This window comes from Pavona decussata, unplaced genomic scaffold (assembly GCF_977016875.1).
Source record: "Pavona decussata unplaced genomic scaffold, jaPavDecu1.1 SCAFFOLD_691, whole genome shotgun sequence".
NCBI lineage: Eukaryota > Metazoa > Cnidaria > Anthozoa > Scleractinia > Agariciidae > Pavona > Pavona decussata.
In genome coordinates this window covers 22,501-50,024 of record NW_028145893.1, presented here as the reverse complement: position 1 = coordinate 50,024, position 27,524 = coordinate 22,501, and the positions used below count along the sequence as shown (strand labels likewise).

Sequence of the window (27,524 nt, the reverse complement as noted above, 5' to 3'; positions counted from 1 at the left end):
GATTGATCGTTTATGAAGTATAACTTTTGTCTCATATCAACTGTTTGTTTAATGGACTCTATTAAGCAGACTTGCTGGCACGATGCAAAGTTGCCTATGATACAACGGTAGTCGTATTTCGATGTACTCTACTAAATTTCGTGGCAGTCTGGACTCAGATCAATCAAAATCTAAACAAGCTGAGCCAGAGAATGTGAAGTCCGGCTTCAGCGGCAAAAGTAGAGACAAACTCCAAACCGTAATTCATGAACAGGTGCACCTGTTTAATTTGTTGCTGCTAATTATCGCCTTTCTCTAGAACGTCAGCTTACCGCTTTCCATCAACAAATACGGTCAGTAAGGTTAATAAAAGTTTGTAATTTATACAAAGGAAGTGTGTATCCCGAAAAAACAAGTAGTGGGTTAACAATTTATTTAGACATATTTTGCTAGGCGATAAAAACTTTTTTATGTCGCATCTCCTTTCACTCTGTGAATTGACTATTTCTAATAGTGATTACCACCAAACAATTAAACTCACACAAAATTACGTGGTACCCTCATATTTACTCATCAGATGCCTTTTAGTTCATCTATTATTATTTTTCTTTTATCATTTAATAGTGTTCGTTTGTAATCGCGAATATAAATTTACAAAAAAGAAAAAAGAGAATCAACAGCAATCCGATCTGTTGCCTACGACTCCTACGAAAAGAAAGGGCAGCTTCGGCCGACCGTCTCTACTTGACTCCTGCTTCAGATGTTTCAAGGAAGCATTTACTTTATGGCCTGAGTTGACACCCTCCATTCCGTATCACCTTGCATTCTGTGAATTGACTGTTGCTAATAGTGATTACTACCAAACAGTTGAGCCTCCGACAAGATCATATGGTACTCTCTGGCACGTAAACAGCTGATAACGATAAGTTTTCCCGTACGATACCTGTTAGTTTATCTATTTTTTATTATTATTTAATAGCGTTGGTTTGTGATGTTGAAAAATAAAATAGAAACCGAAGGTATAGTTATCCTTTTGGCTACGCCGGTGAAGAGACACAATAGCTGTAGCCGCGCGTCTCTACGTGACTTCCGCTTCAGATATTTCAATTAGGGAAGCACTTACATTCTGGTCCGAGCTGAAACCCTTTTTTGTCATTAGCTCAAGCCTTTAAGTGTGTGGGTTTTACCTTACCGATGTATTTTGGTCGCAACCTTTAATTTGTCTCAAAATTGCTTCCACTGTTTTGACATTAATTATGTTTTTACAGTAAGAGGTTTTAATTTTTTTGGCAATTTATTGGGAAGGTTCCCACTCTTAATTAGTTTTCACGTTTGGACGTTGGGTTATTGAACTTTTGAGTGACGAACTGAATGGTACTGAAAGTACAGGAAATTTACTTCAAGGAAGTTGCTTAATATTAGGCGTTTATCACTGAATTTTTACAAGCGGTTGTTGTTTTAGAAAGACGACATCAAGCAATCACCAATAACTTTGTGAATTTTACGAGAAACATCTACGTATATGGAAAATGACGATCACGGAGTACTTGTCATTTTTACATTTTCGGTCTACTAGAAATTCAATTTCTTGCCCTAATTACAGTGAGGGTCAAATAAAAATAGGTTTTGTTCTGTCCTTTTCAGTAAAAAATTCTTTGTAGCTCTATTAAAACACATGAAAAAGCAACAAGGATCTCGGTATTTGCAATCATTCGTTTCAGGCGAGCTGCAATTTTCAAAAGCTCTATTTTCACTGAACCCTTACAGCCGTATTGTTTCTTTTCTTTTCTTTTTTATAGGCTGTGAACATTGTCCTGTTGTTCGCTTTTTGTCCCCTCGACCAAGCATGTAAGACGTTATAAACGGGGCAGATCACCCCGATCAGAGAAAGAATAATATTTTTTTTGGCCGCAGTTTTATTTTTTTGCCTCGGAGGCTAAAAAACGTTTCATTATGCATAAAGAATAGCACACCACAATGGTTTTTCCATTGTCTCTTTTAAATGGCAGGACGTGCATTTTGATGAACATTTTTCAGTGATGGCGTTTGCTGATCGACTAGCAAACTGTGCAAAACATACATTTATTAAGATGTGTGCCAGGAATGATATGAGGTCTCTCAGTAATATGTCAAAAGAAGAACAGATGTCTCGCTTCCTTTAGCTTTCTTCAGTTTTCAAACCACTGTTCAAACACGTCTATGGTATTTTGTGGAAATTAGTCCCCCACGGTATCGTTATTGTTTTCATTGTATTCCTTCACTCCACAAACTCTGGGAGGACTGGCACTAGTGGAGGATTGTGGGATAGTTTGGGTTACGCGTGGAAAGATATGCATTGCGCGACACTGAAGACTTTTTTTTTTTGGGCAGTTCTGGGCATAGCGTAAGTGCTTTAGCTAAAACAACGTTTCCTTTGCATCTGACTGATACTATCTTTTTTAAAGGTTACCTTTCCATCGCTCCGACAATGCCGCACTCGTAAAAGATTCCTTATAAGTTCTGTAGTGGAGGAGATTTTAACAGACTATTATGGTATCTGTTCACGTGAAAGAGACTTGCTGGCTGATGCGATTTTGTACACTGATTTGATCATCAGAGACTGCCACGAAAGAGAAGGCCACGTAGGAGCCGGTCAAGTACTAGCCAGTATAAGACAGAAGTTCTGGATCCTTAGAGGACATGCGGCTGTACGGCGTGTGATTGGAAAATGCCTGAAGTGTCGCTTGTGGAAAGCTAAGCCGTGTGAGCAGATTATGGCTTCTTTACCCAGTGCAAGAGTCACGCCTTGTGTTACCCCCTTTTCCTCCGTTGGTGTGGACTACTTTGGTCCGATGTTGGTAAAGTCAAGACGCAATCAAGTTAAGAGATACGGATGTGTATTTACCTGTTTAGCAATTCGGGCCGTGCACATTGACATTGCTCACGGCCTCACAACTGATCTTTGTTAGTAGACGGGGTTTGCCGATCGAAGTTTTCAGTGACCGACAACGAAACTAATTTTAGGGGTACAGAGACCGAAATCAAGACTACTTTGGAGCATTGGAATCTCGATCGAAATGACAACTGTCTAAGAAGACGTGAGATAAGGTGGAACTTTAATCCTCCACATGCAAGCCACACTGGTGGTGTCTGGGAACAAATGATACGCTCAATTCGAAAGATTCTCCGTTTGCTTTTGGGTTCTCAGATCATGGATGATGAAACTTTACTAACCTGTATGACAGAAGTCGAGAAGATATTAAATGACCGTCCTCTCACCCTACCCCGACAAGTGATTCGAACGATCCTGAGCTTCTCACTCCAAGTAAACTACTCCTCTTGCGGCCAAACGTATGTTTTCCTCCTGGAGAATCAGACGCTGCAGGGGCGTAGCCAGGGGAGGGTTCCAGGGGTTCCGGAACCCCCCTCTTGCTTCAAGGAACCACCCTCTCCTATTTTTAACAGTGATCCTATCCCAGCAAGAGTATAATGGACTCCCGATTCCTGAAATTCTTCGTTTTGTTCTATGCTTACAATAAGTACAGTGAACGTCATTGTGGTGTCTATTTGCGTTTCACTTGCATTTTCGGAGACATAAGCAGAGCTGGGATTCCTATGTGTAACAAGATGCACGTGTGTGCACAGCAGAGATGCCCGCGAAATTAGTAGACGATCCATTGGTGTTGTTTGAGCTGGTGGTTTTCGTAACAGTATCCCGATTGCAAAAGATCGATGCATTTAATCCAATCAGCAGCATCATCGCGGCAATGGACAAGATTAGACACCATCTGATTACTACAAGAGGGCAGTTGCTATTCCCCTTCTAGACCATCTAAAATCAGAGATGAAAACATATTTCAATCCTACTAATGATGCTGTCTTGTCCAGCCTCTTTAATCTTCTTCCTGAGCTGGTAGCCGTCGGAGACAGAAATCCTGACATTGAAGCAGCGCTGGAGTTTTATGAGAACGACCTTCCTTCTCTTCATGTGGTTGATGTTGAGCTCCTGCGATGGAAGAGAAAGTGGTGCAGCACTGAGGATGCCGACCTTCCCACCAGTGCAGTTCAGACACTCGCCGCATGCGATCGAGAGTTATTTCCTAACATCCACACCTTGATCCGCATTTTGTGCACGTTGCCGATAACGTCAGCTGAATCAGTGAGCGCTCATTCAGTACACTAAGAAAGTTAAAAACATACATCTGAGGTCGACCATGTCAAGCGAGCGAGAGTCTGCGCTGGCGTTGATGAATATCAAGGAAGTGATAAACACGTTCGCTCTACGGCAACCAAGGCGTCTTCTGTTTGCGTAGCGTAAACGCCAAGTATTGCACGTACGTAATGTAAGGATTTTAGACCAACCGTTTTCGTTGGAACCAATTTGGAACCCCCCCTCCTAGAAATCCTGGCTACGCCTCTGCGCTGTCGACATCTATTGAAGTAAACGCTGGAAACAAGCCCAGTATCTGGCGGACATATTCTAGAAACGATGAATACTTGAGTACTTGCCGACGCTTCAAGTCAAGCAGAAATGGCTCCGCCCGCGTCCCAATCTAGCAGTTGGAGATCTAGTTCTTGTGGCTCGCGAAAATTCTCCACGTGGACACTGGCCAAAGGGAATTGTGCAGGAAGTATTTCCAGATCGTAACGGAACTGTTCGACAAGTCACTGTTAAAACAACGACTTCGATCTTGCGGCGTGGTATCCGCAAGTTATGCCTCTTGAAGAGGTAGTTTTTGGTCTTTGTTTATTTTGTTTGGAGAGGCTTACCATATTGCGTGCGCATTTCGGAGCCGGCATGTTACCGTGCTATGTAAATTTCTTCAGTTATTTTTCCTTTTCTCTGTTGTATTATCTCGTTGTCACGTGCGTCATGGGATTTAGCTCTTTTTTATAAATTTAGTTTAGCGTCGTTGTAAATTTCATTTCTAGTGTTTGTGCTTGGCGATTTACGTTTCTTCGTTGCTTCTGTATTTTGGTCGTCGTATCGTTGCGTTTTTGGATTTTACATAGAGAATCACCGATAAGGTTCGTTCGTATTTTTCCTTCGGCGTTTTATTTTACTTTGTTATCGTTCCTTGTTGTCATGTCATTTTTCCTTTTAGAACTGTGTCAAGCTGGGAGGGGCTGTTTTAATTCCCGTACAGCGAGTATCTTATGGAGACTCCAGTAATAAAATGATCTTGTAGTGAGTGCTGGTTCATTTAGCGATTACAGATCATTAACCAGTAATTATTCTAAAATGGGCTAAATACAAAACGATGTATGACATTTTTTCCCAACTTGAAGCTTAATTATTTCTGAAAAAATGCTGCGATTACCCCTAAGTTTCTCTCGGATTCCAATAACCCTTGCCAAGATCTGCTTTTCCCTCGCAGTTATAAACCACGCAAATTATCTCTGTTTCAGCAGGCATCGCCGTCAAGAAACCCGACTTTCTCGGACCATCCCGAGATGCGCAAAACGTGTGTGTAATAGCAAACGGAGGCATCTTCCTTAATTTTGTCCTTATCCGGCAAAATACTGAACAAAATGCAGTTTTTTGGCTTTACCAATTCCGCCGTAATAACATTTTACTCTGAACCCTCAATTCCAACCTCAAGTGAAACTACAGCCGTCTGAGGCCCCGCCGTCAATTTAACATCAAAACGTGGTAAGAACATGTCCAGGACACCTTACAGTGTTTAGTCCCCGTTCGGGAGCAGGGCAGACTCGGAGTACTGACGCATTTCTCGTAGGAATAATAGGACAGGCGATACACGGGAATGCGCTTAAAAATCGACTCGTTCGAAAGGACGCAACGTTCGGAATCAGGCGATTGTCACACGCGCTTGTGGTTTTCGCCGCTTTGATTTATTACTATCCCTGAGACCAACAAGACAGTTCCCGTAGTCTAGGAGTGGGGGAGTGGTTGTTTTGGCGATAAAACTTTCTTTCTGTGTATATTGGATGATGTGTGCTTCAAGCGTTAGTTTTAGTACAGCTTTGATGAATCGTGATAATTTTACCCGCGAAAATTTGGCAGGCCAATTAGGCACTTTTTTTTAGAACTAACTGTGAACGTCCGCTTGGAGCGTTACCGCTTTAATCACCAGTATCAAGATGTCTATTCTCCTCACCGTTCTCTATTTATTTCCTATAGTAGTGGTTGGGAGAATTCATTGTTCACATCAAGACGGTTTATCTTAGGTTATCATTTCTTATATTCTCACGATCTGCGTGTTTTCTTAAGTAGATGTATCGAAAGGAGACTGAAATAAGATGCTGATCATCATCGGGTCTTTAATTTGTCGCATTTGATTTGATTTGATTTTCCTACCTGTGACACCGCCAGTATAAAAGGCCACAAATTAAGAAATTGTAGCTGACTTGAGAGCGGTGTTCAATAGACCCTTCTCCAAAATGGCGGCCGAAAATTCAATCAAGTTAAAATTAAAAACGAATACCACACTAGAAAGGGCACTTTTACTTTAGTAACCCTGCAAAGTTTCAGCATATCAGGTGTAATATCACCTGAGAAATTGTAAGTTGAAAAATGAAAAATTTACAGACGTTAGTATGACTGGGGATATGACGTATACCCCCAGTCATACAAACGTCTGTGAATATGTCAAATTTCATCTTACATTTCCTAAGCTGATATAACACCTAATATGCTGAACCTTTGCAAGTTTACTAAAGTAAAGGTGCTTTTTCCAGTGCTGGTATCAGTTTTTCATTCAGTTCAATTTTAACTCATTCAAATCTGTTGCCGCCATTTTGGAGAAGGGTCTATCGAGTGTCGTAAAACCAAACCCAAAATAATTACTTTGGCCAATCACAGAGAACGTCAACAACCAATCAGAGCTGGAAGCAAATACAGGCGCCAAGCACGGGAAAATGTCACGATTAGTTTTGGTTTGGCTTCCCATTGGCTAAGAAAGTGTCGCGAGTTTTCTAAACCAATTACGGAGCGTGCTATAGCAAAACCAAGGCAATAAAGTGAAATTGCTTTCTACAGGCAATTGAAAAATCCTTAATTCTGTGGTTGTATTAATCAGTCAATGTTTATTTCATAATATGAATGAATGAATTAATGAATTCTTATATACCGCACACATCACCAAGTCTCATGGCGGTTTACATTTCTATGGAGTGAGATCGGACGTCAGCATGTGAAGGCGCCTCTGGCAGCCGCTATCGGTCCATATTAGATCTCACCCACCCACCCACTTAACCCAAGCATGAGTGTGAAAGATAGAAGGCCAGACCACAACACCGGGAACTACGTCCCCTACTCTTGCGAACAGTGTGTGGGTTCTTTAACGTCCCACAAAGTAATCATGAACAAGGGTTGTGAGACGGGACCTACGATTTATCGTCCTTATCCGAGAAGACTAGAAAGTCTAACCATTTGCAGATGTCATTACAAAGGCAGCACTTTCTCCTCAGTTATTTAAAGACCCTGAGCGTTGGTCCGGCCGGGGTTTGAACCGGCGACCTCCCACACGGGAGCCCGGTGCTCTACCAACTGGGCCAACCGGTCGGCAAATTAATATATCATATTGTGGCTTACTTGCCCAGCAAATAACTACAGCTAGTCGTGGCGGAGCAAGACGAACACAACGTTTTACATGGTATCACAGATTTATAGTATTTCACAGTAATTGTCTCATTCTAAAAGAAGAACCCGTTATCTATTCAATTTAGATACCACACGCTCAGTCACAGAGAAGCTGTACGTCGTCAAGAACGAGCGTGGACTTGCCCCGGGGGAGGAGAGCGATATTCAGTTTGAGTCGTTCACCATTCCTTCAGTTCAACCTACGACAGAGGGATTCGGCTGCATCGATATCTCCTATAAAATAAGGGTAACTATGGGAATATTTAATTTATATCACCAGTTCGGATGTATGTTTGACACGATTCTCCCAGTCATCAGTAACGAAAAAATACCGCTCTCCTTGTCAAAAACCGACTGATGATCTATCAGCAAAGGCGATCACAACAGCGTCACTGTTTTTTAAGTTACTGATTGGTGTAAGAAGTTGATGAATTCTTGAGTTCATTTTAAAGACCTCAAAATAAACATTGTCATGTAAGAAAATGTCTTTTATGCGTCAAATTTCTGCGTTTCCCGCAGTTCCTCGCATTAAGAAACAAAGACGCTGGTCTAAGTAAAGCAGAGGTTAACAAACTCGTGAAATTCGCGAAAATTTGTTGCGACAAAATAGTATCGTTATAAAAGTACTAAATGACTGTCCCGCAAGTGGAAAGGCTTCGAAGGAACCCAGTAGAAAGCTATGTATTACTAAGTTAACCAGACTGATTTTCTCTTTCAGAATATTCATGTTTTGAATTTTCATTTCAGTTTGTTGTGCGTGCACGTGTGGCTAGAGCTTTCAACACAGATATCGACTTTCCGGTCATAATAACTACAGTACCGCCCTGTTCCCAGCCCTCTATCGACCCGTTCTGAGTCAGCAGATCTATAGAGCTCTTGCTGATTATCTGGTGTCACGTGTTTCCGCTGAATTAGCCAATGATGATACTGCTGAAGAGGAGACAGAGCCGGGAATGGGCCGAGTTGTAAGCGATCGATCAGGCGCGCAAGGCAGTGCCGGTAAGTTTAGTTTACGGTGGCGAATTGATGGTTTGCATGCATGTGACGTCATGATGGCCATGTTGGTGTACAGGAACAATCAGTTTTTTTCTCCTCTGGGACTTAGCTTCCATTTTTATGCATACTGTATAAACAAATTTTCTTTTGTTTTGCACACCAACCTGGCGGAAATGCAATCCACCTATAGACCATTTTACAGTTGTGTGTTTAGTGAACTGGTCTTGGATTGGACGCGAGGCTGGGGGTGACCTTGTTTTGATACAAACCTCACTGCTTTTAATATGTAAATCCAACTAGTTAGCATAAGAACAGCGTGATCTACATATGAAAAGCAGTGAGGTTTGTATCAAAACAAGGTCACCCCCAGCCTCGCTTAGAATCCAAGACCAGGTCACTAAGCATAACTGTAAAATGGGCTATTAACCTTTAGTTATCAATTCTGTTGATAAACCATGCATTCGTTTCTACTCGCCACTGACGCAGTACCACAGTTTCTTTAGAAACTAACACGGTTATATACCACAGTTTCTCTACAAACTAGCACGATTATGTATTAGTTTAGTATGTGGTTCGGTACGTTGTACGTGCCGATCAATATTGGAGCAATAAAATGTTGCTTGTGCTGGTTTTAACGGCGGCAGAAATTTTCTGGTTTAAAAACCAAACAGTTAGTGGTCCAACAATGAAGTTCGCGCGTTAAATCGATGACTATCAAAGATTATTAAATTCTCAGCCTCGGATATTGCATTTCTAGCGTTGTGATTGGTTCACTAAATCCCGGTTATCAGCTCACATACCGTAATCTGACCTTATATGGAAAACGACTGCCCCAGGTGTCGCTAAGCTAAAAACTTTTTTCGGCGGGAAGCGAAAGTTTCTTCAGAAAAATGGAGAAAAAAAAAGGAAAGGAAAGAAATACCAGACAATGACAACAGCAAAAGCCACAAAGTTCGGCATGACACTATTTAATGGTACGTATCTCCGAAGTTTCATTTAAAATCTGAAAAATTGCACGATTTTACGATTTAGATCACAGGATGGCTTGCAAATCCTGGCGGCAAGAGGTTAAAACCGATCGAAGAAATTTCTTAAGAAGAGCTTAATGCCTGCCTTTCTGTTTCTACGCATTTACGAGGACTCCGGTCCAGTTACAAAAGTTCATCCATGAAATCCGTACGAGCGGCGGCCATAATGTTCGTTTCCGTCGCTCGGCACCACTCAGCCAGCAAAACATTTGCACAAATGTGCACAGCTCTTACGTTTCTCGATAAGATCGAAGTTTAAAAACTTGCACTGAATGCTTGTCTCAGTGAGGTTGTACCTCGTACACTTGGATTCGGCTTGCCTTAAGTGTTTTAAAACGACTACGAGGAATTCAGTTCAGCATAAAAAAAAAAAAAAACCGTCCTTGATCCCTTCCTTCGCTCGGCACCACACCGCAAAACATTTGCTCAAATGTGCACAACTATTACGCTTCTCGATCAGCTGGAACTTCAAAAGCACTTGAATTCTTGTCTCAGAAAGGTTTTTACTCGTACACTTGAACGTTTCTTAAATTTGAGATGTCCGGCTGTGTCCGATCAACTTCGCTTTCGATTTTTTATTCAACTCCGTTTGCAAGGAGCTGCGCGTGTCATGTGATCATGAAGTTTCGCGTGCTTTGGTCGGAAGTTACCTCAACAGCCGGTAAAAAAAAAAAAAAAAAATTACTTAAAATAAAATTCTTTAAACTTTAACATCAATATCCAAACGGGGAGAATTTAATAAAACAATTATTCCATTCGCGCTTGTTGGATATGACACTGGTTATAGCCAACTCGGCGCTTCGCGTCTCGTTGGCTATTTACCATCTCATATCCAACGCGCGCTCATGGAATAATTATTACGTAATCAGCAGTGAGAGAACCATTGAGAAATAGACTTCGTTTTGCACTCAACTGCCCAGAATTGGACAAAAAAGAACCGGTTTATTTTCCGGTAATTTCAAGAAAATTATAAAATGCTGATTTTGCCTTTATTCTTTTTTGGTTTAGCAAATAAACCAAACAGTCGTTTCTATTTCCCACCGACGCAGCACCACGGTTTCTTTAGAAACTAACCCCCTCATCCATGAGTAAAATTCAGTTGAACACTCAGGTGATCACTGAACACAGAGGTAAAGATTAACGGTAAAAGTTATCATAGACAACTAAAACTAAAAACGTACTACTTAATGTCAGTAGTTTTAAAAGGCCGCAAGTTACGTCTAAGGCGAATAAAAATTCACTTATTTAACGTAGTATGCCCACGTGAAGTGTGACGACTAAAAGGAAAGGGGCGACTATAGAGATCTTTTACGTCATTACAAATTATAGATTGTGGTAAGGATAGTGCATATCCCTTCATTGCAAGCAATGTCAGAAAACGAAAACAATCCCGAAAATCCGAAAATAATCCAAAGTTATTATCTTGAAATTCGGTGTGGTTTGTTAGCCAAGGGTAAAAGGTACTCTTATTAGCTCGTAAATCGACAACGTAAACAATAGCAACAGCAACAAACTTTATTTACATGTCAATTAACTCTTAGGTTGCCTTCAATTGACCTTATTCCGGAATAAGTATAGGCGGAACAGCTGTTAAATTTCTCTTTTTAAGAATTTGGGAGGCCAATTTTGCAAACTATCGCTGACACATGAGAATTTAGGAGCTGTCTCCGTACTCTCTCCAGCAACTCCCAAAACCTTCTGTCAGTGAGGGATTTCTTGTCATTATTGTATGTATTCGTATTTCGGAATAGGGTCAATCGAGCACACCGTTACAGTTTTGCAAAAGCATAAAGCTAAACAAAGCATCAGCATTTGGATAAAGGAAACAAGCTAAAACTAAATATCATTTATGAGTCACAATGGACTGAATAATGATCTAACTAGCTAGCTGAGAGTACCAGCATCAAGATTTATTTACATGACAATAAACTCTTACATTTTTGCAAAAGCACAAAGCTAAACAAAAACACAATATTATTATAGTAATTAACGGACTAGACCTAGCTAAGTAATTTAAAACTGAGTCACAATGGACTGAATTCATATTGATCTAACAAGTGAGCTAAGGCAAGGGGAGATTGACTTCGTCGTCTCACTATATTATTTATTGAAATAATGAGGTATTCACGTTTTGTACTACTTAACTTATTGATATCTGGAAATTGATATCGTATGCTATAATACATTGCACCCTTCAGTAATGAGTAAAAATTACGACTATAGGAAAAAAAGTGAATTTCAGTTGATACTTGTTTTCATTGGATCTACATAAAGCAAATTTCTAAGCTACTCTTTCTATAATTATTTAATTTGTTCACTTTTAGTTATAATAGACTGTTTCATAGATTCACTAATTTCATTAACTATCTATTCAACAATAAACTACGCCAGACAGATGAATATTCTTAATTCTGTTTTAACTGATTCGTCAGAATATTCTGGCTTCCTGGATATTTAAGAGTTTTCCGGCAACACGAGATACAGTTGTTTCCTTTTTCTGGAAAATGAAACTGCTATACATTGCTCAAGGAAGGTGCCCAAGTTTTCTCGACGTTCAAAGGACTGAGTCTAGTTCTTAAACCCAACAAGTCTATCAGGTTAAAACTAAACTCGAAATTGCTTAATCCAAACAATTAAGTCAGTGAGTTTTCAAAAAAAACAAAAACAAAACAAAACAAAAGAAAGAAAGATATTCGCACCTCCCCGACACCGATATGCCTGGATACCCCCTCTCGGATGGGGAAGGATACGTTTGCACTTTTGGTGAATAAAAAAAACCGAACCTCAGGCTAGTACGCACTGTTTAGATACGTTCAGTTTGTTGCACACTTGTTAAGCTAAGGCTGTTAACCGATAACATTTCTTTTCTTATTTTTGGCGCAATAATTTAACGGACAAAAGCTAGTTTTGCTTTCACACCCTGAGCCATAAGGACCCAAATGTTTTCCAAATGTTTTCCTATCTAAATTTCCTCGGAATTTGCTCTTCTAATAATGGCTGAAACATAAACAAATAAGAAACACAATTCAAGTACTTCCAGGGCTGTCAACTCTCCCGGATAATCCGGGAGACTCCAGATTTTGAACCGAATCTCCCGGTCTCCAGATTGATGTCTGTAATCTCCAGATTTTAAGGCGTATCTTCAGTGAAATCATTCTGAAAACAAGACCGTGGAATTTTCTACTCTATCTCACACACAGACGCACCATAGCTGCCGATAGTCGAAATATTTCCTTTATGTGTTTTAAGTTTTACGGTATGTTTTGCCAAATGCCTTAAATATCTATAATAAGCCGAGCTTGGAAGGTCAGTAACGTAGGCAACTGGTTCGGTTGCCTCTGCACTGACTACTGTAGGATTCAAACGAAAACATTCGTTTTACTTTAGATTTTTTTGGCTTATTATGCTTATCACGCATTCCCCCGGCGCTGCATATTTTAGTCGCCTTTGCTTGTACTTAAGGTTTTTGGCGCCTCTACCACTCATTATAATTTTCTCGTTATCAACGCTCTTCGTCAGATCGATTTTCACAAGACTTCTCATCCTTCTAAGCTCGATTCATTTTTTTGCTGTGTTCTGGAAAACATTTTCGAGCCATCACTATCATCTTCATTTACCCAACTCTTCAACAATTCATCGTTCTTGGCCTTCGCCAGAATTTCAATTTCAAGAGTAGATGCGTTCGAATTCCAGTGCAGGACCAATAAAGCTCACGGATTAGTTGCATTGCCGTCCCAGTGTCAATTACAGCAACGTTCCTTTAATTGTCAGTAGTGTGGCCCGCAGTGGCCCGAGTATGGCTTTGCGGCTTACATGACACCAAGAGGGAACTCCTGAACTGCTGCGGGCTGGGATCTACAACGAAAAAGTGAAACCAGAGCTCTTTTGAACTCTGGCATTCTAAACGCGCATAATATTGGATTAACAATTGAGTTTGCGTAAAATAAAAATGAAAAGGCATTATATAAATGAAAATACGTTGAAGAAGAAAGGGACGAAAAAAGCGAATAATGAAGCCATATAAGAAAAGACCAAAAAACAAATGGCAGGAACAACATTAATGATACCACAGTCACAATGAACAATGTCTTGGTCAGTTTGTTATCTCTGCTTGCTGCACCATGACGCTGAGGACGGGCTCCACAATTAATTTTAACAGCAATGGACACATAGGAAACAAAGATAAAAAATAGGCAAATAGAAATGAAAGAAGCGAAAGATACAATCCAATAGCTGAATAGGTTCAGTTTCCAAATAACTTCGAGTGCAGTTGAATATAGTCCAGCTGTAACCCAAATGAATGCAACAGCTCCTCCAAATGCCCACTTTTTGATGAGGCGATGCTTGAATGGACGAAACGTGGCGTGCAACCGTTCCAAAGAAATAGCAGCGAGGTTTGTTATAGAGGTTAAGATAAACGTGTAGTACAAGGCATATATTACATTATACCAGAGTCCAAAATGAGACAAGTTGTCCTGCCAAAAGTTACAACCAACTCCGATGTAAAAGAAATTCCATGCTCCCACATATCCTCCAACGAACATGTCTGCAACTGCCAGGTCGATCACCATTTACATAGAGCGCTTACGAAGACCATGGGTTTTAATAAAAACAATAATTGTAAGGAAATTAACTATTACTATAGCAACAGATTCGGTCATGAATACTGTAAGCCAGGCAATGCACTGAGATGAAGAGAGCCACGGGAAACTTGTTTCATCTTGTGTTCCGTTTTGCTGATTCGAAGAATTGACCATCTGTAGAAGGAATCGAAGGAAAGAAATTGCATCAGAACTATAGAAGGACAAAGACCGATAAAGCACAAAGTTTTCGTTAAAATATATATTATATATACGTTGCCATACAAATAGTAGTTTTTGTTTTTTTTCGTCGTCACCCGGCCGTTTAATACAAAAAGCCGCTGGCTCCTACTAAATTACTGCGCCACGATTCCCAACCTTATTATTACTATTGATTGCTTTTGAGACACAGATTTGAAGACCTTATTCAGCAGAAAGTTGTGTTATTTGGTTGACCTTTGCTAGGTATGTGTAAAATTCAGTTTTAGTGCTATCTGTTTTTTTTTTTTTTTAATAACTTTTATCCTGCGAATATAACCGCGTGCAGTATACGTTATTGCTCCCGGTTGCGATTTCGTACAAGCAAGTTGACCGCGAGCGGAGAATTTGTTGTGACTTATTTCTGCGTTTCATAAATAGATCAATTTATTCAGAAGCAGTTTTAGTTTTGAACAGACTCAGCAGGAACGTTTGGAGACGGTAAACTGTAAACTAGTTATTCCTATACAAGGAAGATTCAGGAGCTCGGTTAAGGTGAAATGACTGGTAACTAAACCTTCCATTGCTTTCATGTTAGTAATCTGTAACAATGAGTATTAACGTGCGAACTGCACAACGGCTCACTGACGATTGTACAAAGACAAAAATATCAACCCTTTGATTTGTCGATCGTTTTAAAGGGGTGTATCAACCAAATATAGTCTTTGAAAGACAAACAATATCTAAGCTGGATTCTTTTCCTGCAGAAAACTCGTATAGGGCAAAATGCGACTATACATTTCATCAGTATTTCATTCGGGTCACAGATATGAAATATGCAATATAAACCAAGGATGAATGCTAGCAAGGGCACACACTTCGTTGACTCAATTCTGTGCCCTCTTCTAAAGAGCGATCCGATGGGCTTTTTGGTTAAATTCTGTTGTTTCGTTTTTTCCTTGTAAAGGTGGATTTCCACTGTCGCGTAGATTTTACGTGCGTACCGACTTAAATTTAGCTGGCTTTAGGTACGTAAACAAAATAAGAAGCGACATATAAACGGCGTTTATAAACATAAAAAAAGTTGAATAACGCTCGACTTTTTACGTTTATGCACGTTGTTCACACATCGCATCTTATTGTGATTACGCACGTAAAGCCAGCTTAATTTATATCTGTACGCGCGTAAAATTTACAAGACAGTGGAAATTCACCTCAAGAAGCGATGTATCAACGGCTTGCGTAAACGTTAAAAGTAGACCGTTGTTCAACTTTTTACGTTTACGCACGCGGCTCATTGCCATCGCTTCTTACTTTATTCAAACAAGTAAGGCCAGCTAAATTTACGTCTTTACACACGTAAAATTTTACGCGACAGTGGAAATCCACCTTCAGATTTCAACCAATAGAATTAAGTCTGACACTAGTGCAGTCTTTGGAAAACCTGACAACACATTGAGGAAATTTTGTTTCACGTAAACTGAATCTGTCTCCATTCTGGCACAAACGAATCATTTGTCGTGGCAACTTTTTTCATGACGGAGCAACATATGTTTCTGATTCTTTTTGTTTTCACGCCAAATATTTCCCGGTTTACGCGAGAAGAAAACTTTGTCTTTTGGATTAACAAACTTTTCGGCATTTTTTTCGGGTAAGGCAACCCCAAACAAGTTGCTAATTTTGGTAGTCGTTTCACTCCCTATCGTTTCTTGGCTGGAGACCTTACAATAGCTGACCGCCTTTGAATTATTTAAAATTATTGCTGTTTTAATGATTGCGGATCGCAGATCGCAATAATGTCTGCGATCGTCTGCGATCATAGGAAAACATACTTCTGCGATCGTCTGCTAAACTTGCGATCGCGATCGCAGACGATCGCAGATGATAGAACCATCAGTTTGGTTTTCGTTCGAAACGCTCAACAGCCACTGCATTGTCTAGCTTTGCTGATGAAGTCCTACTTAACATGGAGAAAGGGCACATTTGCGGTGCGGCTTTCCTGGATCTCACTAAGGCGTTCGACGCGGTGGATCATGGAATCTTGATGTCCAAGCTGTCATCAGTTGGAGTCTCTACCAGTGCTTTGGAGTGGTTTACATCGTACTTGAGTAATCGGAAACAGCGAACTTCTTGTGAGAATGAATTATCTGAAGCTCTACCCGTCACTTTCGGTGTTCCACAAGGAAGCATCTTGGGTCCGCTGCTCTTCCTTGTATATATTAACGAGCTCCCTGCTGTTATTGAACACTGCGAGGTTTCACTGTATGCTGACGACACCGTTCTCTACTGCTTTTCAAAAGAGCCACTCCAGCTGGAGAGCAAATTAAATGAGGATCTTTATAAAGTAGCATTGTGGCTAAAGGAGAACAAACTTACACTAAACCTCTCAAAGATCAAATCTATGTTAATCGGAAGCAACAGAAAATTAGTTAATGTTTCCTCGTTGTCTGTATCTATATTTGATTGTGATCTTGATAGTGTAAATAAGTTTAAGTATTTAGGGATTATGCTGGCCTCAGACTTCACATGGTCTGATCATGTAGATTATGTAATTTCTAAAGTTAATCAGCGACTAGGTCTTTTACGTAGGATTAAACATTTGTTACCTTTCACCGCTCGTCTACTATTCTACAACAGTACATGTTCTTCCAGTTTTTGATTATGGCGATCTTGTGTGGGGCGACAAGAACAACGTGACTCTTATGAACGACCTACAGGTTTTGCAGAACAAGGCCGCAAAAATTATTCTAGACAGGCCACTTTATTCGTCAGCTACTGATGCCCTGGTAACTTTAAAGTGGCTGAACCTAGAGCAACGTAGATCTTACCATCGTTGTATATATATTTACAAGTGCATTAATGGACTTATGGACCACTCTATGAATTTACTAACAAACAGTGACATTCATAATTATAATACAAGGAACAAAGACATGCTCAGACTACCCCGTGTTACCAGAAATTGGGGAAAGCAGAGAGTTTGCCATCACTGTCTAAAAGACTGGAATGAACTAGAGAGAGAGACCAGAAATGCGCCGAATATTGCTACTTTTAAGCGAAACATGTTTGCCAGGTTTTTTTATTAACCCTATCGGTAAGAATTTTTGTAGTTTTAGCTTTTTTGCTTTTATCATGTTTTTATTTTTTATCAATCTGAAGTTTTTAACTCCATCGATGATCATTAAGTCTTTGTAGTTTCAGCTTCTAGTTTGAATTGCTGTTTTTATCATTTTGTAATTTTGTCTTGTATATTGTATTTTTTAACCTTTTGTATATTTAATCTTTATAGGACCTTACTGAAAATCACATTTAGTGCACGTAAGCCTCCTAATAAAAGATTATTATTATTATAAAGATTATTATTATTCGTTCGAATGCTTTAAAGAAACGGTCTTTTAAACTCTTTCAGAACTAAGCGTAGGCCAATTTTCGCAACATAAGAACTCGATACGGTCGTTATCGAATTCAAAACCGATGTTTTCGACGGTTTTGGAGCCGACGACGACGTCGCTTCATGACAAACAGAAGAAGTAAATTGCTTGCAGCAAATTCTTCTCTTCCACGTCCGCCATGTTGTTTGCTCTTCAGCGTACACGCGCTTGTATATTTGTCATTTCCTCTTACCGAAATTTATGGCAACGGTCGGCTCTGCGATCGTTGCGATTACATGGAAACAGCTTTTTTTGCGATCGTCTCCGATTGTTTGCGATCTGCCATCTGAACGATCGTCTGCGATCATAATGAAACCAGCCTCAGTAAGGCTGGTTACCATATGATCGCAGAGGCTAGGGTTCCTAGGGCGGCAGAAATTTTCTGGTCCACAAAACAAATAATTATTCGTCCAACGATGAAGTTTGCGCATTGAATCGCTAACTATCAAGGAATAATCAGTAGTGAGAACTAATCACATTCAAAATAGACCACGTCCCATCGCATTAATGTTGGAACGTTGTATGCATTCAACTGCGCAGGGTTTGGACAAGAAAGAACCGGTATATCTACCGGTAATTTAAAAAAAATCGCGGGAGGGTCATCAATGCCTTTGTTGAACGACATGTCAGTATAAAATGCTGATTTTTGTTTAGGTTCACAAGTAACTCCTAACATGCAAGTCGAGAATAGCGAGAGGTCTGGATCCAGATCAGGCAAAACATATCAGTATTCAAGAATAGTATAAAATGTTGCATTTTTTGTGGTTTCTCCGCGAAGCGGAATGTTGTTATCTGAAGTTTCTTGCTCGTCTCCTCCACTTAGTGTAAGGTTTCCTTTTTTTTATTTAGGGGACCATGAAATAGAAAAAAAAAAAGTATTTAACACTAGGTATATATAGGAAGCCTTAACCCCCAGCCGCCCAACCATTGGAGATGTATATTAATATAACGAAGTCCTCCTTTTAGATCCTTCGGTGTTAAAGCTCTTTGAAAAACAGTATTTTCCAGCAAGTATTTACAAGTATTTGTTTTGTTTCCTATCAACACACTCTTAGAAAGCTATGCTCCTCGCAAATATTCAAGGTTCTTAACATTTTCTCGTAATGTCTTTGTTTGTTTGTTAAAAACTATTTAAAAAGCCTATTTTTTCTAATCGATTGTTTGAGTAAAACTCGTGTTTGGTTTAATTTATTAACAGAGTTAATAACTGAAGGTAAATAACCACCGTAAAGATATTCTAGTGACGAAGACTAACGCTTGAAACGTCAGCACTCGAATCTCTTTACGGTGGCCAATTTATCTTGAGTTATCAACTCTGTTGATAAACCTGCAAGCAGTCGTTTCTATTTCCCACCGACGCAGCACCACGTTTTCTTTAGAAACTAACCCCCTCACGGCATAAGTAAAATTCAGTCGACCACTCAGGTGACCACTGAACACAGAGGAAAAAATTAACGGTAAAAGTTATCATAGACAACTAAAACTAAAAACGTACTACTTAATGTCAGTAGTTTTAAAAGTCGGCAAGTTACGTCTTGGGCGTATAAAAATTCACCTATTTAATGCAGTATGCCCACGTGAAGTGTGACGACTGATGGCGAAAATATTAATGAACAGGTTTATCTTTTAATTCAATACCTTGTCCTCTTCAAAAACTACAAACTACTTTTCTATTTTAACTACCTAATACCTCCAAAAGCGGGATTATAAGAGGATGAGGGAGCTTAAACAGGGTGCACTGCAAACAGAGCTTGCCTATTTAATTAAAAGTGACAGCGTATACGTAGAGATATTTAGGGGATCCATCTCTTCTGTTCGTTTGAGGAAGCTTACGAATTTAACATCTTAAGGCTTTGAAATTTTCTAGCGTACGCGTTCGGCAACAAAAAATTTCCGCTTACTGGTCACAGATCTAAAGGTACAAAGGGGAAAGGATAATTAGCGAAATGACAGGACGGCAGTGTTGAATTTGTTTATAATAATCTATCATGGAAATAAAGGCGAGGTGAGAACTAACCTCAATGATGTGAACAAAATGATATTTCCATCAGTTTTAATTTGTAATCAGTTTCATAGAGAGAAAGGATATTTATTTAGACATCAGACTTCCAAACGGAAGTGGGGAGGGGAGAGGAAGGGCATATTAGAAGGCAAAGGGACTTAAAAAGAAAGGGACGACTATAGAGATCTTTTACGTCATTACAAATTATAGATTGTGGTAAGGATAGTGCATAACCCTTCATTGCAAGCAATGTCAGTTTTCAGTCCATTTTCTTGGAGTCGCCGGGTGTGTTATCTACACTGGGATTTTAATCGTCTCCCCCAGTTGTTGAACGAGCGGACAACTTTACCCACTGAAAAAAAAATGTATCGGTTGGAGTACATTTAATCCGCTGCATAGCGAATTATCTACAGCATGGATAGTCTCGTATAAAACGAAAACAATCCCGAAAATCCGAAAATAATCCAAAGTTATTATCTTGAAATTCGGTGTTGTTCAGTTTGTTAGCCAAGGGTGAAAGGTACTCTTATTAGCTCGTAAATCGACAACGTAAACAATAGCAACAGCAACAAACTTTATTTACATGTCAATAAACTCTTAGGTTGCCTTCGATTGACCTTATTCCGGAATAAGTATAAGCGGAGCAGCTGTTAAATTTCTCTTTTGAGGAATTTGTGAGGCCAATTCTGCAAACTATCACTGATACATAAGAATTTAAGAGCCGTCTCCGTACTCCAGTAACTCCCAAAACTTTTTATCAGTGAGGGATTTCTTGTCATCATTGCTTGTATTCCTATTTCGGAATAGGGTCAATCAAACACACCGTTACAGTTTTGCAAAAGCGTAAAGCTAAACAAAGTATCAGCATTTGGATAAAGGAAACAAGCTAAAACTAAATATCATTTAAAAGTCACAATGGACTGAATAATGATCTAACAAGCTAGCTGAGAGTGCCAGCATCAAGATTTATTTACATGACAAAATTAACTGTTACAGTTTTGCAAAAGCATAAAGCTAAACAAAAATACAAATTTATTAAAGTAATTAACGGACTAGACCTAGGTAAGTAATTTAAAACTGAGTCACAATGAACTGAATTCATATTGATCTAACAAGTGAGCTAACGCAAAGGGAGATTGACTTCGTCGTCTCACTATATTATTTTTTAAAATAATGAGGTATTCATTAATTCTTTTTTCACGTTTTGTGCTACTTAACTAATTGATATCTGGAAATTGATACAGTATGCTATAATACATTGCACCCCTCAGTAATGAGTATAAATTACGAATATAGGAAAGAAAATAAACTTCAGTCAATCCTTGTTTTCATTCAATTTACATACAGCGAAGAATCTGCTGTTTATATAGTTATTTTGTTCAATTTCATTTATAAAAGACTGTTGTCATACATTCACTAATTTCATTTGCTAGTTATTCAACAATGAACTACGCCGGACAAATGAATATTCTTAATTCTGTTTTAAATAAGTTAGAATACTCTGGCTTCATGTATTTTGAAGAGTTTGCCGCCAACACGAGATACATTTCTTTTCTTTTCCTGGAAAATGAAACTGCTATACATTGCTCAGGGAAGGTGCCCAAGTTTGATGGACGTGCATTAAGGACTGAGTCCAGTTGTTAAACCCAAAAGAAGTCTATCAGGCTAAAACTGGACTCAAAATTGTTTAATCCAAACAAGTCAGTGAGCTTTAATTTCAAACAAAAGAAAGATCTTCGCACCTCCCCGACACTGATATGCCTGAATACCTCCTCCCGGGTACACTCACCAACAGTGTAAATGATTTACACTGTTGGTGAGTTAAAATATAACCTGAACCTCAGATTAGTACGCACTGTTTAGATACGTTCAGTTTGTTGCACAGTCACTTAAGCTAAAGCTTTTAACCGATAACATTTCTTTTCTTACTTTTGGCCCAATAATTTAATGGACAAGAGCTTGTTTTCCTTTCACACACTGAGCCATAAGGACCCTAAAGTTATCTCCGAATGTTTTCCGTGTCTAAATTTCCCCGTAACTTCCCTTTCCTAATAATGAGCTGATTAACCTAAACAAATAAAGAAATACAATTCAAGTACTTGTAACATCCCGCAGCTAGATCAGAAGACACCAATTCTGAAAAGAAGACAATATTTCTACTCGATCTCACACACAGACACACCATGGCTACCGAATAGATAAATATCTGTAAAAAGACGAACTTGGATACTAAGTTACCTAGGCAACTGCTCCGGTTGCCTCTGCACCGGCAACGTTCCTTACTTGGGAGTAGTGTGGCCTGCAGTGGCCCGCGTATAGCTTTGCGGCTTACATGACACCAAGAGGGAAGTCCTGAACTGCTGCGGGCTGAGATCTAAAACGCAAAAGTGAAACCAGAGCTCTTTTGAACTCTGGCATTCTAAACGCGTATAATATTGGATTAACAAGTGAGTTTGCGAAATATAAAAATTGAAAGGCATAAGTTAAACGAAAACGCGTTGAAAGAGAAAGGGAAGTAACAGACGAATAACCATTCCAGAAAAGATAATTCAAAACAACAAAAGGCAACCACAACATTAATGATACCACAGTCATAATGAACAATGTCTTAGTCAGTTTTTTCTCTCTGCTTGCTGCACCATGATGCTGAGGGCGGGCTCCACAATTAATTTTAACAGCAATGGAAACATAGGAAACAAAGATAAAAAACAGGCAAATAGAAAATAAGGTTAAGTAAGACACAAGCAAATACAGAATCTGGCTCCAATCTACCAGTTTCAAAATAACTTGGCATGCAATTGAATATAGTCCAGCTGTAACCCAAATGAGTGCAACAGCTCCTCCAAATACCCACTTTTTGAGGAGGCGGTGCTTGAATGGACGAAACGTGGCGTGCAACCGTTCCAAAGAAATAGCAGCGAGGTTTGTTATCGTGGTTAAGATAAACGTGTTGTACACGGCATATATCACGCTAGGCCAGAGTCCTAAATAAGACAAGTTGTTCTGCCAAAAGTTACAACCAACTCCGGTGTTAAAGAAATTCCACGCTCCCACATATCCTCCAACGAACATATCTGCAACTGCCAGGTTGATCACCAGGTACATGGAGCGCTTACGGAGACCACGGGTTTTAATAAAAACAATAGCTGTAAGGAAATTAACTATTACTATAGCAATAGACTCGGTCATGTATACTGTAAGCCAGGCAATGCACTCAGATGAAGATAACCACAGGGAACTTGTTTCATTTTGTGTTCCGTTTTGCTGATACGAAGGATTAACCATCTGTAGAAGGAATCGAAGGAAAGAAATTCCATCAGAACTATAGAAGGATAAAGCACAAGTTTTCGTTAAAATATATACACACGTTACTACACAAGTAGTAGTTTTTGTTCGTCGTCACCCGGCCGTTTAAAACAAAAAGCCGCTGGATCTCACAAAAAATTACTGTGCCATGATTCCCAACCTTATTATTACTTTTGATTGCTTTTGAGACATACATTTGAAGAACTTATTCAGCAGAAAGTTGTGTTATTTGGATAACCTTTGCTGGGTATGTGTAAAATTCAGTTTTTAGTTCCATCTTGTTCTAAAAAAAAACTTTCATCCTGCGAATATATTACCGCGTGCAGTGTACATTACTCCTCCCTGTTGCGATTTCGTACAAGCAAGTTGACAGGGGCACCCAGGGGATTTTTTCGGTAAATTATCTGTTCGGAAGGCCCCTAATCCCCTACAATTTTCTAAAGGGAATTTTCACCTCGAACGTTCGCGATATGGGAAGTTTAAGGCCTAATGTTTTCTGATTGATAAAAATTTAGTTTCGGGTACCGAACAAAGGTCAGCTAAGATTTTCGGAAAGGACAATAAGACTTAAGGTTTTCAAGAATGGGACAAAAATGCCCTAGTAATTTCGAAAAGACTCAAGTTCCCCTAGAATGACCGAACAGATGAAAATATTATAGCGCTGCCTGAAATGAACCTACAGAGCTTTAAAGGCACTCCAGATAGCCTAACATTACGTTTTAATGGATTTGAGAGAAAACTGTCGTTGGGTACCTCTGAGTTGACCATGTGAGAATTCGTTGTGACTTAGGGACCGATCGTTTATTACGTCCTAGGAGGGGGGGGGGGGGGTGGTTTTTGAGGGAGGGCGGGGTAATTTTTTTAAACGAGCTCTTTTTTGGGGGGTAATTTTTTACCTTGTACGAAAAATAAGGGGGGTAAAATTTTAAGACATACAAAAGGTACCCACTAAATGTATTTAGCAATTATCTTTGTCATCAATCATAGAGTTGGTAAAATCGACTAGAAACTTCTCCATATCGCTACTATTCTTCAGAACGACAAAGATCTTGCACGTAATAGGTTGAGTAATGACATAGAGAGGCAAACCGTGTATTCCATCACGCAGTTTATCTCTGAAGGCACTGCTTTGAAGGCTTGTTTATCTGGGGAAAAAAAAATGACTAAAAGACGAATAGGGATGGTACATGACTTGTAGGCTTCTTCAAAATCTATATATCCACACCCATACATCAAAAGCTCCTGTACTGCTCTCAAACCCCGAGCTGCGTTGACCTTCTGTGTACCTTCTTTTGACGACTGAAGAATAGACTCCAGCAATAACAAAACATCGTTATTATCGAGACATTAAAGAGATGATCTAAGGTACGTTCCCTTGCTTGAATTTCGCCTAAACTCTATTAAATCGGGAATGATGATTATTCTAGAAAGTGACGCAGGCATACTCGGAAAAAAGAAATCCGAGTGCTCCTATCAGGAGTCGAAGCTAAGACCTTCCGATTACTAGTTGGGATGCTCTACCACTGAGCTACAGGAGACTCGTGGGAGCTAAGGCCATTAAACTACAGGTTCACTGATGGGACAAACATCCTGCATACTGCTAGGATTGGAATGTCGAACGTGTGGATATGAACTAGTACTCGAATTCGAAATTACCGAGCTAGTAATCGGAAGGTCTTAGGTTCGACTTCTGATAGGAGCACTCGGATTTCTTTTTTCCGAGTATGGCTGCGTCACTTTCTAGAATAATCATCATTCTCATTCATTCACCAGGCTGGAAATATACCATCACATTTCTTTCATATCCTATTAAATCGTTTCTCTTGCCAGTTCAGATTCAGAGAGCTAGCAACTTCCGAAAATATTTTGGTAGCCTTGTATTGAATACAATGTAACCAAGCGTTGTGCCCAGGACCTTCTCAACAATTCAACAACCAGGCCAACCATGGGGGGGGGGGGGGGGGGGGGGGAATTTTCAAACTGTCATTGATGATGTGGGTAAAATTTTCATACACTCGGTTTTTTAGAAAACCACCCCCCCCCCCCCCCCCCTAGGACTTAATAAACGATCGGTCCCTTATTTCTGCATTTGATAAATAGATCAATTTATTCAGAAGCAGTTTTAGTTTTGCACAGACTCAGCAGAAACGTTTGGAGACGGAAAACTGTAAACCTTTTATTCCTATACAAGGAGGCTCGGTTAAGGTGATATGACTAGTAATTAAACTTTCCATTGCTTTCATGTTAGTTATCTATAACACTGAGTATTAAAGTGCCAACAACACAACGGCTCACTAACAATTATACAAAGACAAAAGTATCAACGTTTTGATTTGTCGATCGTTTTAGAGGGATGTATCAACCAAATAAAGCCTCTAAAAGATAGATAATATCTAAGATGGGTTCTTTTCCTGCAGAAAACGCGTATAGGTGGTTTTCACCTCACACATCGTCACGCAAGTGCAAAAATAAAATCCTCAACCATTTAATAGATAAAGTCAAGAAATTGATATGTTGTAGAGGAGTGATACATAAACAACGTGTGAAAGCCACAGGGCTGTGCGATATCTCCTAATCGAGTTATTGGAGAAAATGTACCACGGAAAATTACAGAGTTTAGTATGGGATGCCATGTTGGTGCCCCGTCTGATGGGCACCAACATGGCGGCCGGAAACCAGCAAAAACATCTGGAGTTTACCTTAGCTATTTCAAAGCCTTTCTTCTCTCTGCTGAACTTTCACACATTGACATTAACGCTTCTATTACATGTTAGCTGATCACACCAAAAAAAAAACACGAGGCGAATCGATGTTTTCATGTACGTGACATATTTAGAGCAGCAATCCTTCTGTCACGCACTGCGCAAAAATCTAAAATTCAAACTGCTCTATTTTCAAAACAAAGAATGCTATCCTGCTGAAAACAAGCAAGCCGATGGAAATTTAGATTTTCTTATATGTGATGAAGATAAAAACCCAAAATTGTGTTTAGTTATGAATTTCAGTTTTTTATGACGTCATGTGAAAACCAAAAATAGGATAAAACGCGACAACATATTTCATCAGTATTTCATTCGGGTAGCTTGTATGAAGTATGCAATATAAACCAATGATGAATGCTAGCAAGGGTGCACACTTCGCTGACTCAATTCTGTGCCCTCTTCTAAAGAGCAAACCGATGCGATGGGCCTTTTGGTTAAATTCTGTTGTTTCGTTTTCTCCTTGTAAAGGTGGATTTCCACTGTCGCGTATATTTTACATGTGTACCGACGTAAATTTAGTTGGCTTTAGGTACGTAAACAAAATAAAGAGCGACATACGAACGGCGTGCGTAGACGTAAAAAGTTGAACAACGCTCGACTTTTTACGTTTATGCACGCGGCTCACACATCGCATCTTATTGTGTTTACGCACGTAAAGCCAGCTAAATTTATAGAGGATATTACATGGCCGCGCGGAGATACGAAATTTCTCTTCGAGTGTTGAAAAATATTTCACGAGTGAGCGCAGCGAACGAGTGAAATATCTTTCAACATGAGAAGAGAAATTTCGTATCTCCAAGCGACCATGTAATTTTCTTTTTATTATATAAACTCCTCAAAATACAGCAAAATATGCCTTGTTCTTTATTTCAAAAACTAAGGCTTGTAATTGAATATAATAAGCTTACAGTCAGTTGTTTATTTGTATCAATCGTAAACCAGGCCGAGTTATGTCAATACAAAGTAAGACTAGGCGAAAAGGCCACAAATAAAATCTATATAAATAGAAAACGGATAAACAGGTAGGTCCGGGATCCCTGGTATAAACTAATGGCATGTTAAATATGGTTAGAGATTTGGCTTACAGTATACAAGTAAATCTGAACATACCGTCCTAGCTTTCATCCCTGCTTTCAACTACCCTAACACAACTCGACGTAGTACGCAGTTTTCCTCTCTGTATTCGGATTTTCTTGTTCTTCTACAAATTCGATCAGTTTATCTGTGATCTTGACCAATCTGCTTGAGCTTGTCTCCATTTTAGAATAAACTTAACTTCGAATCGCAAAAAGACCAACTCAAAAACTCCCAAAAGACCAAACGACAGCCAAACGGCGGAAACCCTTCGGAAAACCACAAGTGGTTGACAGCGCGCCAAAAAAATGCGAGCTGATTGGTCAAAAATGATATCACACATGTGTTGATAAAAATGATATCGCCACTGGCGGGATAGCGTCTTTATCGATTTGCTACCACTCGATATACCACTAAATTTTATATAATAAATATCTGTATGCACGTAAAATTTACAAGACAGTGAAAATCCACCGCAAGAAGCGATGTATCAACGGCTTGCGTAAGCGTAAAAAGTTGAGCGTTGTTCAACTTTTTACGTTTACGCACGCGGCTCACCGCCATCGCTTCTTACTTTATTCAAACA

The 27,524-nt window shown here is 39.5% G+C and overlaps 2 protein-coding genes across 2 annotated transcripts in view; both read right to left on the bottom strand.

Annotated features, from left to right (window-relative positions):
* Positions 1-27,524, bottom strand: part of LOC146449004 (opsin-VA-like) — a 47,100-nt gene that overhangs the window by 10,336 nt on the left and 9,240 nt on the right. The window lies entirely within an intron of this gene.
* The window catches only part of LOC146449003 (adenosine receptor A3-like), a 15,055-nt gene continuing 9,241 nt past the window's right edge, over positions 21,711-27,524 (bottom strand). The window contains exons 2-3 of the mRNA XM_085102054.1: positions 21,988-23,081; positions 21,711-21,754 (exon numbers count right to left, since the gene is read on the bottom strand). Of these exons, the coding sequence (XP_084958180.1) occupies positions 22,125-23,081 (957 nt within the window). The 3' untranslated portion in view covers positions 21,711-21,754; positions 21,988-22,124. The remainder of the gene's footprint in view (positions 21,755-21,987; positions 23,082-27,524) is intronic.